At 32.2% G+C, this 12,612-nt stretch overlaps 1 protein-coding gene across 2 annotated transcripts; it reads right to left on the reverse strand.

The window, feature by feature from the left end:
- Positions 1 to 3,988: 3,988 nt before the first annotated feature.
- On the reverse strand, positions 3,989 to 11,951 carry LOC108994699 (DNA-(apurinic or apyrimidinic site) endonuclease). 2 transcript variants are annotated; one of them, XM_018970015.2, is made up of 9 exons: positions 11,539 to 11,951; positions 10,824 to 10,916; positions 10,350 to 10,494; positions 8,023 to 8,224; positions 6,873 to 6,951; positions 6,332 to 6,393; positions 5,333 to 5,419; positions 5,000 to 5,103; positions 3,989 to 4,258 (listed from the first exon to the last, which is right to left on the reverse strand). In XM_018970015.2, exons 1-9 carry the CDS (start codon positions 11,764 to 11,766, stop codon positions 4,173 to 4,175), a joined length of 1,086 nt encoding a protein of 361 aa, XP_018825560.2. In that variant the 5' UTR covers positions 11,767 to 11,951; the 3' UTR covers positions 3,989 to 4,172. The 2 variants fall into 2 exon arrangements, with proteins under 2 accessions (XP_018825560.2, XP_035541421.1); XM_035685528.1 differs by having other exon boundaries at positions 6,870 to 6,951; positions 11,539 to 11,908.
- Positions 11,952 to 12,612: the final 661 nt, after the last annotated feature.

A 12,612-nucleotide genomic window follows, 5' to 3' on the forward strand; every position in this document is an offset into this window, starting at 1 on the left:
TGGTGACTGTGACTGTGGCTGTGGCTGTGGCTGTGACTGCGCGTGTGTGCGAGTAGACAGCCATTTCAATGAGTAGGGGCTTTCATTTTCAGGGTGGCTTTACGCCTTTACCCAACGGAACGGCCCAACTCCCTGTACATGACTGACTTTTCCCACACATTTACATAGTGATACACCTACATCTGCAAAATAATTCTATAAATTATCGTATTTTCATCTTTAATTAATGTATTTTTATTTAATTCATTATATCTATTTTATAATATAAATAATTTTATAATTTAAAAATCATATCAAATTATATCAATTTATATAATATTTTTATAACTAAAATATTTCATAAATGTCATTTCGATTTTCCTTACTTTTTCAAAAATATATTTAAATAATCTATTTACAATTATATTTTTTTCACACGCATTACAATGATAAAAAAATTTTTTTATCAAGTTTGCAATTAATAAATTCTTTTTATAAAATAGCAAAACTCAAAAAATCATATTATAAATATTGATGTGATACATTATAAATAGTTATTTAATATATAAAATTATTTAAAATATGTTATATTAATAAATATAATTTCAAATAATAAAATTGATAACAAAAAATAAGCGTTGACTTTTTTTCTCTTTTGCTTTTGCTTTTTAAAAATTATTAGATTATCCCTCCAAAGTTTAAACGGTATCTTATAATTTATTAGATTATTACCAAATTTTAAAATGTATAAAAGAAATTAGACACATAAATCGAGTCTTCCAGTTGTGCCCTTCTGGATTTTATGTTCATTGCCCAATTATTTTTGTGTTTTTTGTGATTTTAGGTTGCGATTGAACAGTAAGATATTTTCAGATATTTTATAAATAATAATAAAATATTAAATAATAAAATATTTTAAAAATTTGTTTAGTTTAGTTATTAAATTTATCTCAATTCATTATTATAATTTTTTTAAAATTTTAATATAAAATATAATAAATAATTTAAATTTTTTAAATTTTAAAATAATAATAATATTAAAAAATAATATTTTAATAATATTTATCAATTCAATTTAATTTAATTTAACTCAAATTAACGTTCAAACGTAATATAAAATTAATAATTTTTCCGTTAGACGCCGATTTTGGGGAAGAGGAAATTGGAATTAATGGAGGCCCAATAAAAGCCGGACACGTCAGCGACTATGCAGGCCCAATCATACATAAGTCATACATAAAAGCTTTCTATCCACTCTCGAATATGTTAATATTCTGCATTTATTATGATTGCGTTAAAAATTTCTGCATTCATGTTAATATAATTATATAAATTCTCCATTGAATATAAGCCTTTGACTTTTTATCTGCTATACATCCTTGGCTTTTCCTTATTTTAGCGTCCACTTTTTATCTTAATTTTGTTATTTTTAGTTACTTTCAATAATATGATACATTTTAAGTGGATGTCATTTAATTGGTTGATAAAAGAAATCACTTAAAATATATTTTATCATCATTACGAGCTAGTTTAGATAGTGAGATGAGATGATATTAGATGAATTGAATAAAATATTGTTAGAATATTATTTTTTAATATTATTATTATTTTGAGATTTAAAAAAGTTAAATTATTTATCATATTTTATATGAAAATTTTAAAAAATTATAATGATGAAAAAAGATGGATTAAGAGTGTTTTCTATATCCAAACAGGACCTAAGTTGGTTAGTGTCGGACACAAATATACATTGTTGGCGAGGAATGAATAGTTGGCAATGCCATAGAGGGATTCAGGTGATAGATTGCGACTAAATAATTAAACAACAGTTGCTACATAAAACACATCGTCTAGACCAATAGATAAAGTCTAGGAAAACATCATGCTCAACATAAAATTTCAACCAATCGTATCCCTCTAAGATCAAAATTTACATAAATAAGTTCGAGTGAGATGTCTGAGTTAGAAGAACACTATTAATTATAGAATCGTGCTCATGAAGATAACATACCATACTAAGAATCAATTATCATGATCCGGAAGGGATCATGCCATAGCGGATTGCCTCAACTCTTATAAATAACCTCATATATTGCTATTTGAATAAGTTTGTTTTAGAAAAATTAGTAAAATTTGAATTGTGTCAATTCAAATGGTGTCCATGTCAATTATCACTTTATTGACAGTTACAAGCTTGACTCCCTTTCAAGTTAATTCAAACTTAAGAGTCGATGCTTTGGTCTATGACATGTAGACCATATCATTGCCATAGAAAAGGCCAAAAAAGGGTTTTTTTTTAATAAAAAAATACTAAGTTTGATCATGCACTTATGTTAGTAGTCAAAGAAGAGGTAAAAAAATAAAAAAATAAAAAAATAAAAAAGTATATGATGCATATCTTGCAAAAGAACAAGGTATCTCATGCACTCACTCCACTCAAAATTTTCTTCTTTAAAATTCCCCCACCAACAAAGGAGAAACATTTTTCAATCATAGTGCATAGGCTTCAAAATACTCAGCATCTCTACTTCCTTTTTATACAAGAAGTGTGGGGGGTTTCAAACCCAACTTTTTCATTTGAAAAACCGAGTCATATGCCATCAGCATCTCTTCTTTAAAAAATTCTGACAAAATATTTGTAGTGGAATAAAAATTTTCCAATAATCTAATTCTCGGTAGAGATATTAAAATATCATTTGTCTTATAACATTTAATGTTATGTATATATATATATTTATATATATATATATTTCTTTGTATTTGACCATCAATTCGGTAGAGTAATTAGAGATGATTTTAATTGCTCGTAGCGTAGCGAGAAACTTGAAACATGTGTTTTAAGCTATGTGCCAAACCACTTACCCCCAACCATTTTAATGACTTATCCGTCATGCATCATCTCTTATAAATATGTTTTTTTTTTTTAACACAAAAATAAAACCAACATAATTCTTGACAAATCCCTATTGATGGTCCCTCCCAAAAAGTCATCTAGTGTTGCTGTCTTCGTTTGAATTATCCAAGTTGTTTTTTTTAAAAAAAAAAAAAACACCTAAAGAAAGATACAGCACGTGCGTTTTTTTTTTAATATATGTTTTTTTTTTCCAATATTTTTAAAGGTAGATGACATCTCGTTTTAAATTCCTCATCTAACGTAGCCCATGCAATTGGTCCCACCAAAAAACAACACCCAGTAAACATTTATTATTCATACCCTTCAATCACCAACCAGTCTCGTGAACCAACTGCCTGAGGAAAAAAGGAGAGCAAAAATTAATTCACTCCCGGCCAGCTTGGTTGCTGAAATGACCTTTAAACTTGGTTTTAGATCTATTAATATCGTTCAGGTTCTACTGGTTTGAAGGTCGGTGTGAAAACACAACCACTAAGGCTGTGTTTGGTGTATAAATAAATGAATTTGCAAATAAATTGTTTTCGATTCCCTCCGGTGCTACATATAAGTAGAAAACAAATTCAGTGAAACTAATTATTTCTGAAATAAAAGGGTGATCTGATATTTGACCTTTCTATCTCAAAGTGCTAGTAGTATTGTAGTGAAACTTCCCTTAGGAGAGAAGGTTTAGGCCCGTTTGAAATTTAGACTGAATTAAGATTAACTCAATTCAGTCTAATTTTAAGTTGAGTTTAACATCTAAACATCCAACTCTCAAATTACTAAATTCATCTCAACTTAAAACCTCTTTACACGTGAGATCCACAACTTTTTTTTAACTAAAAATTTATTTACACGTGAGATCCAAAATCTTTTTCAACTTCTCATAAATATATCTAAACTTATTTTAATATTCAAACACATCTAAACTCATTTTAGTAGGCTCACAAAACTCATTTAACCATCTCAACTCAACTCAACATCCAAACAGAGCCTTAATGTGCTCATGAAATGGCATGAGAGAACATCCAACATGAGGCTCACCATTAACTTTTGTGACATTTACTTCCCCAAGGGCCAAGGCTTTTGGTTTAACAAGTTCCATTTCAGAAGATATTAGCCCAATAAAATAGTTAAGATGCTGCTGATTGATTTTCCATGTGCATATGTAGTAGGTTCTTGCTACAAACATTAGGAAGTGTCGGGAAAAACTACCTTAGGGCTCCCTTTAATAACCTCACAAAGTAGTCTTCGAGTGCAAGGCAATGACATCATTAAAAAGGGGCACATGCTAACACTTTTATGCAGAAACTTCATCGTGCTTGGAATTGAAGCATCCCTGTGAAAGTTCGAGTGTAACTGGGCAATGATCACTGCCGTAAAATCCTGCAGAGTTGAGTTGAAAATCAGTGTTATGTATTTTTCTATGCTGGAAGCAAAGAGAGAGTAAGTTCAAAATTATCCATACTTCATTTTTACTCTTTTGTTTTGAAATCACAAATCCCTCCTATTGAGTAAACCACAAATCCATCATTTCCAATTGGTACCATTGTAGAAATAAAGCATACATGGAAAAAGGCCAAGTAGCACATATTCACAAGTTAATCTAGGCAAAGACCAGATTGAAATCATTTAAGACCCATGAAGTGAAAGATATTAATCGACTGAGATCCTAATTGAAATCACCTCTTTCCCACAAAAACAAAATAAACAAAAAATAAAACACAACAGACATGAACATATGGGTAAGTATGCCTGTGGAACAGATACCCTCATCAACATCCTATGCATTATCAGCCAGGGTTCATCCAATAAAATGAAGAATATTGTTGAGAAACCACAATTCCTTGTCGGTTAAAGCCATGGTCACAAGGTGTTGCGGTCTCCAACAGTTATCAGTCTCAGGTTAATATTTTTAAAGTGAAAACACTTTTCCTCCTTAAATATAGGTCTCCAACAGTTTGACTTCTCTTTTGTTCAAACTGTTTTAATAAGATGAGGAATCCTGGAGACTGTTTTAATATCCTAAGCCAAACTGTTTTAATATCCTATATTTCTACTGCCAGTTTTAAGTAAGATTAATACAATGCCAAAAATGAGCCTTATTCAAAATTAAATAAGACGCACCTTCTAATTCAATCCCTTGCCCATGCATCTCACATGCAACAATCCTATCTTTGAGTTGCTCTGAAACTATGAAATAGTCTATTCTCATCCTTTTTCCACGATATCTGCATGAAAACCGCTCATTATGATCATCATAAAATACAAACCAATCCAAGATAGTCAATCACTCTTCACTACAAAACATAATCAATTTCACATTTTTTTAAAGGTTAATCAATTTCACATTTTAAAAGCCTTTTTAACATGGAAAAGATAAAACAAAATAATAATCAACTATGCTAGCTACAGCATCAAATTCCCAGGCATATAATCCTTATGATATCAACTTCTTACTTCCCAATGGGATGCCCAGACCATGAAAAGCCACACTCCATGTTCTTCTCCTTGTGCAGGAATCTATATGCATCTATTAGCTTTCCCCTGAAGCACAATCCATATCACTCACTAAATGAAATTGAGAACCTTTTAATGGGGGAGAAAGGAAAAAAATTATAAGCAAAAAGAAGTTAACGAAAGTCCAAGGTTATAAATAAAACTAAAGATAGAATCATAGAGCAAAGTAGCAAATAGGCTTCATACACTATTCATAAAGCTCTAGGATCAGAAAAATATTTTAAGAACTCATTTTTTTATAAGATTTTGTGAACTCATATCAAGAAGGTGGTGCAACACAAGGATATTTTAGTTTGTTAATTGTAAATATGAATTTCTCTGTGTATACTTCCTGTTTACTTGGGCTTTGCCTATTTACTTGATCAAATAAAATCTTATTTTACGTATAAAAAATTATAAATATGAATTCCATATTCCATTAAAATTGAATAAAAAGATCTTGTATATTAATTGAACTTAACCTGAATCACATGTTGAAATTATACCAAACTATCTTATACATAAATAAGTTCAGAATATTTAGGAATATGGAAACGTTGAAAAAACCTATTAAAGCAATGGAACCACTTCACCGTGAGAAGCACTAAAAACAATGGAGCAATGATGTTTCTCCAAGGACACATATGCTATAAGATAAGCATTAAAAATAAAAGAAGCATATATGAATCCATGACCTAGAGCCGCTTTTCCACGAGAAGAAGGGTTGAGCAGCATAATATATAATGAGAAAACTGGAAGAACCTGCTTTCCTCTTTTTGATGGAAGGAAAAAAGGTGGGAAAAGAAGATAGGGAAACTAGTGGAAATTTTTTGAACAAGTTGCTGTGGTTCCACTTTTTTTCCTACCAACAACAGTCTCGTGGAAAAGCCATTTGGTTGTAGGTCATGGTTTCACCATCCCAAATCATGGAAGCAGAGATTTTCTGATGAAATCACACACTCTTTCAATATAGTACCAAAACGCGTCCTTTCAGCCAAGGTAAATCCAGGCTGCCCACAGTCCTACATCACCGAAAATCAAGTAAAAGCCAAATCATAAGTTAATACATAGTATATTAAATTGTAAAGTGCATGTTTAGAGGAACAAAATGAATAGCCTCATCTTATTAAATATTTAATTTGATGCACAAAACATAATCTTAAGCAGAAATGGTCATTGTAAAGAGAAAGGATACTTATATGGAAGCATTTTATTCCTAAACTAATCCTGCTATAGCCTGGTACAATTAGAAGGATCTGTTATAGATGTTATAAAAATTCCAATGGAGTAGGTGCACACGTGAAATGCACAAGCGTTAAAGAAAAAAGGTGGTTCATACCTCATTTCCACAGCTTATTTTCAACTTTTTCATGTTTCTCAAATTAGAATCAAAAGGAAAGTTAAAGAAAAGGAAAAATAAAAAAGATGAAGTATTTCTAATATGGATGCAGAAGTAAAGTATCGCATAATTATGAGCAAAAAATCAACAACATACTACCACCTCTTTATTTGGAGGAACATAACCATTGAGCTTTGCTGCACTGAAAAATTCTGGATGACTCACATCGATCTCTTCATGGCTGCAAGTAACAAATTCAAAAGGGATTTGCAAGTAAGATAAGATTTTATTAATAAGTAAAGAGGATGAAACCCTTGTACACCAGAAGTATACAAGAGATCCACCTAAATGGCAAAGGGAAAAAAAGAGAAGCAAATACAAGTTTAAGGATCTTGGTATAAATATTGATGCATAATCTGATATTTTTCAAGTTTAAAAGGATTGTAAGTCATGTCAAGCTCTACTTTAGTCACTAGTAGTCAAACTGTCACTTTCTAGGATATTAAAACAATTTTTTTTATGATGAGGAATCCCGGAGACTGTGTAAACATAACACGACACTAAGTTCCACACCAATATGATGCACACTGATCATGAACACCGAAGATAAATAGTGTGAAATTATACACGTCTTAGTAGCACTCAAATAATAAACACTTCTCTCTCTATCTCTCTCTCTCTATATATATATATATTTGTGGTAAAGGAGATGATGACTCAAGCAAAAGCTTGTGAATAAAAGTTAAAGGATAAAATAAATGCATGTAGTTGGAAGATGATATAACAAAATACACCCTCCACCACCCCCACCCCCCCAAAAAAAAACCCAAAAAATAGATAAATAAAGGGTTAATTACAAAAATCGTACCTCGGTTTTTACGTTTTTGCAATTCAAGGCCTCAATTTTTAATTTTTGCAAAATTGTTTTTGATAAGTAACAATAAATTATAATTAGGACAAGAGGAACAATATTTTGCAAAATTGTTACCTGAACCTCAATAATTAGGTACTTACATCAATTTTTTGAATGAAAATTTACGGCAAGATTGCAATATGCCACGTGTCAACCTTCAATTGGATGAAGTGGATATTGATGCCACTCGCAATATCCAAGTCAACCAATTGAAGGATGACACGTGGCCTCCCGTGAATTGCTAACGGAAAATTGACGAAGGCACCTAATCGCAAGTTTCTTGAAGTTCAGGTATCAATTTTGGGAAATCTGGAAATTGAGGTCTTGAATTGCAAATAGGCGAAAAACTCAAAGTACTGATTTTGCAATTAATCATAAATAAAAGAGATAAACACTCACCTAACATTCAGATCACCACACCATACAAGAGGCTTATCTGAAGATTGAAGGACAAACTCCAATATCCTTTTATCCCATTTCCTTCTCCTTACAAATGAGTTTACCTCCTCTTTCCAGCCATTGTTTGGTACATATGTATTCAATAAGCGAAAGGTGTCAAATTCAGCTAAAATGACCCGGCCATCTGGTTCATGCTTTGAAGCTAGCAACAAAGACAAGTATCTGATTAAACTGCCATCCCAGTGCAAATGGAGAAAAAACAACAAAATTTAAGTGACATATTTCAAAGATAACATGCGTACACAAGAACGTTCCAAGTATGGACTTAACAATGTAAGAATTAAGAACATGAAACAAGAACTCTTATTTTTTTGAATTGGTTGATATTTCCTTTATTACTATCTAGAAATTGTCTCAAACCGAAGGGTCCAACTGGATAATGATGTTTATCAGTGTTATTGTATACCAAGTTCTGTCCGTTTTTCATCAGATTACGAAAATGCAAATTACAGGATCGAACAAATGTAGGCTCTTAAATATGATTTTTGCCTAGGCAATGCCCTAATAATAACAAAACAATACAAAATTCCTTTCCATTATTATCACTTGGCCTTAAACCTAAATAGGTCAAACAATCTATATCCTGCGCTAAGTTCTAACACCAGAAAAGGGATAGAAGAAGAAACAGACCTATGGCACATTGCTCCTTCAAAGAAAATAAAAGCAGTAGAAGTCACCAAGTTGATATTGACATTTCAGGTAGATGAAAAAACATAGATACCTTCTATTGTTGAAATTCTGTATGATAGAACACTCATATAAAATAACACTAAACTCATTGAGGTCCCAGTGGGCCCCATTTAAGATTTCCTCACAAAAAGGGTGTTGAGTATTGAGAAATGCCTTGAGTTGGCACCATTGTCTATCAGCATTTGGCTCCAACCAATCTACTAAATAAAATAAAATAAAAAAGATACTGTATTTTCACCTATTATTTCATAACACAGCCAGAAGACGACCTGCAATGGAAAACCATGTTAACTCAGAATTTTTTTTTTCCTTTTGCCCGATAAAATTCATTTAGACTCCTTTTAATTTCTGATGTGAGATAAGTCAATGTCTTCATAATTTTCTTGTCTCTTTTATTTTTTATTTTTTCTCTTGAATACTTCTTGTGAACTCGGGCTATGCCTTTTCAGTTTTTTAATAAACTTTATGATTATTTGACAAAAAATATCTGCTGTGAGATAATGTACAGACCATATTTTGTGATCATAAGTAAGACTACCGTAGCCTACTCACAATTTAAAAACTAATTGATCTGATGAAGGCTATAAGTCTAACCAGACAACACAAAAGTTAAGAGTTCAAAACCCAATCACATCTGCAGCTTCCAACCTTCTTCAGAATCATCTATGTGTGTTCATATTAGTAAAAGGATGCCTTGGGAACTGACGTTACACCACACACATGCATGTGCGCCGGAATAATCACAGGATATGTACAGTTAAGGCGTATTATAGCATCTTGACTACACATCTTGACAATACTCCGTTCCCATGGAAGAATAATTGGAGAGCTCGTGTGCCTTCTAAAGTAGCTTTTTTTGTTTGGAATGCTGCTCTTGGGAAGATATTGATCACGGACAATTTGAGGAAGAGAGGTTGTGTATTCATGGATTGGTGCTACATGTGTAAAAAGAATGGACAATCTGTGGACCATCTCTTATTACACTGTGAGGTAACAAGGGCGTTGTGGGATGAGATCTTTCAAAGGGTTGATGTTGCTTGGGTCATGCCTATGAGGGTGGTGGATTTGTTGGGTTGTTGGACAAAGTTGCAGGGCTGTCAACAAGTGGCAGCAGTGTGAAAGATGATTCCGTTGTGCATTATGTGGTGTACTTGGACGGAAAGGAATGCGAGGTGCTTTGAAGATAAGGAGCGCACAATGTCGGAGTTGAAGAATTTTTTTCTTCACACTCTAATGTGTTGGTTTTCCACTATTGTTTTGCATGGGGACAATAGTTAGGATTTCTTGTCTTTAATTTATCGTTCTTAGAATGTATTTAGGAGCACTTATGTATACTTTTTGTGTACAAGGGCTATACCTTTTTCATTCATATATATAATATCTATCTCTTACTGATAAAAAAAAAACATGCATGTGCGCTCTCATACACACACAGAGGAACATAAGAAAATGATCTAAAGCCCATACTCAAGAGATGCCGTACATACTACAATGTGAGAATCAAATTATGACTCGTTGAATTTAATTCAATTATAAGATTTTATACCATTACATATAAGAGATTGAAGATGATATACCTGCTTTGTCAAGATTGAAGAAGACCTTTCTTGGTTGGCAACACTTCTTTACCAATAGTGCAGTTCCTGCATACTTTGAATCTGCAAGAGACCACCAAACACGATAATTTGCAAAGGGCAGACTTGAAAGGGCACGCATCAAAATCTGCATTGTTATGAGGGAAAAAAATTATCAAACATCGAATACATACTATAGAAAACTAGGACGTATACTTCCCTAATACCAAAAGAAAGTTGCCATTTTGACAAGTGAGAAGAAAAGACATATACTTTCAATTCAATCACATAAAAGCTAGTAGACATTTTTAAGTTTTTTCTCTGCTACTGCTGCTGTAGTCTTCTTCTTTGAATGAGATTGTAATTCATAGAGACAATACAATAAAGGGTTTCAATTGGATGCAAGCAGGTGTCCACATGCACACACACTCAGGCTTTTCATTTATAGAGATATCAAAATGATAGGAAAATTTTTACCTGTTTTTCTTCGCGTGCTGAGCTTGTATCATCTTTTAGTTCTCCTGGACTTTTCGGTGCACCCTTTGAACCAGCCGCAGGCATCCTTACTTCCTAACAGTGATGTATGGTTAGACTCCATCAATAAAACAGGGAAAAAAGGCATGGTTATTAAGAATCATCATTTACCAAAACAATTATTTAATTTAAAAGTGAGCTAAGCCAATTCACAGAGCAATTTTGAAGCACACGATGAGGTGAGCTAAACCATCCTACAGATTCAGCTTAACATAGTCTCAATGTCATAGCAAACCCTTTCCCATGCGATGGACCCCCTAAAAATCTAAACAGCTAAACAGTGTACAATAAGGTCAAGCACTTCTCAATCTGAAGCAAGTCAAGCATGTTAAGCCCTAACAATAAAAATAAAACAACATCAAACATGCGAACCTTACTTCAGAAAAATTACCAAATTTCATAAGCCCCATGTATCAAACTTTCATTAAAGACCCAAAGTGTCAAACACCCACGTGTGATCTCATCACAGATACATCCTGCTCAAAGACATTGAATACATGCATCCCACTGCGCACATTCATCAATATGCCAATGACCCACTTGTCATTACACTTTTATGCCAATATTCTTGGCATTCCCACACATAATCGATTCCAAAACCAAATAGGGTTCATCAAAATAGAGAGAGTGTGTGCGGGGGAGTGGCTCATTGAATCACCTGTATTGCAATGACATCGGGATCGAAACTTGTCACGAACTTGGTGAACTCGGGGCAGTTGTTCTTGACTCGGAGAAGAAAGCTATTGGCATTCCAGGTCAAGAACTTCAACGGCTCTCTCTTGTCCTTACCTGATATGTCTCTATTCTCACCGTCTTCCTTTTCAGAGGAAAGAGAGGGCTTCTTCGATGGCCCGTCCTTCTCCACTGGTTTAAAGAAGCGCTTCATTCTCCTTCGAAGTTTTCAGAGTACTCCGACACTGATCAACTCTGTGCTGTGTTTGTGCCCATAATTTTTGTTTATATTTTCCCTCGAATGTCGGATGTTTCTGTGACATCGCTCACTAGCCACTGCAGCCCTTGTAGCATTGCCATTGGTTTATCTACGTCCAAATTGCAAACGCATATTTACATATTTACATCATTAAGCCTATTTTAGAGATAAGTTGAAATAATTTTAGATAAAAATAAAAAATTTAAATAAAATATTATTAAAATATTATTTTTTAATATTATTATTATTTTAAAATTTAAAAAATTAAATTGAAATTTAAAAAAATTAAATTATTTATTATATTTTATGTAATAATTTAAAAAAATTATAATAATGAAACGAAACGAAATGAGTTGAGATAATTTTTCAATTCAAACAGGGCCTAAATTTACTACATTAAATTATGCATGCCTAAATATTTCTATAAATATAAGCTGTGTCAATATATATTTAGAATAGCATTGTTCACTCTATAAATATTATTTTATTAATTTTTTTCTCTCCTTCTACTCTCTCCCTCGACATCAACGAGATTAATTTTGTCAACAGATCTTATGTAATGGTTGCTAATTGCAAAATATATAATAATAATAATAATAATTTTAGAAAAAAAGTAATAATAATAATAATATTTTATTATTATTTTAGCTTAAAGATGTATAATTCAATGTAAAAATATTTCTTAAAAGTAATCTTCTCATCAGCGAGTTTATAAATTCTATACCACACATCTGATGTGGCAAACCAGTTTCATCAATTAAATATAAAAACACAAAAATTGACTTCAAATTCTCAATGTTT

The sequence above is a fragment of the Juglans regia genome, chromosome 2 (assembly GCF_001411555.2).
Source record: "Juglans regia cultivar Chandler chromosome 2, Walnut 2.0, whole genome shotgun sequence".
Classification (NCBI taxonomy): domain Eukaryota; kingdom Viridiplantae; phylum Streptophyta; class Magnoliopsida; order Fagales; family Juglandaceae; genus Juglans; species Juglans regia.

Excerpts from the sequence above, each read along its gene's own strand:
- LOC108994699 (XM_035685528.1), bottom strand. The coding sequence starts at position 11,766 with ATGAAGCGCTTCTTTAAACCAGTGGAGAAGGACGGGCCATCGAAGAAG. Across the intron at positions 5,420-6,331 it reads TTTGGTACTATATTGAAAGA|GGGAAAGCTAATAGATGCAT; the intron begins GTGTGTGATTTC and ends ATTGTGCTTCAG. Across the intron at positions 5,104-5,332 it reads TCTGGGCATCCCATTGGGAA|ATATCGTGGAAAAAGGATGA; the intron begins GTAAGAAGTTGA and ends GTTTTCATGCAG.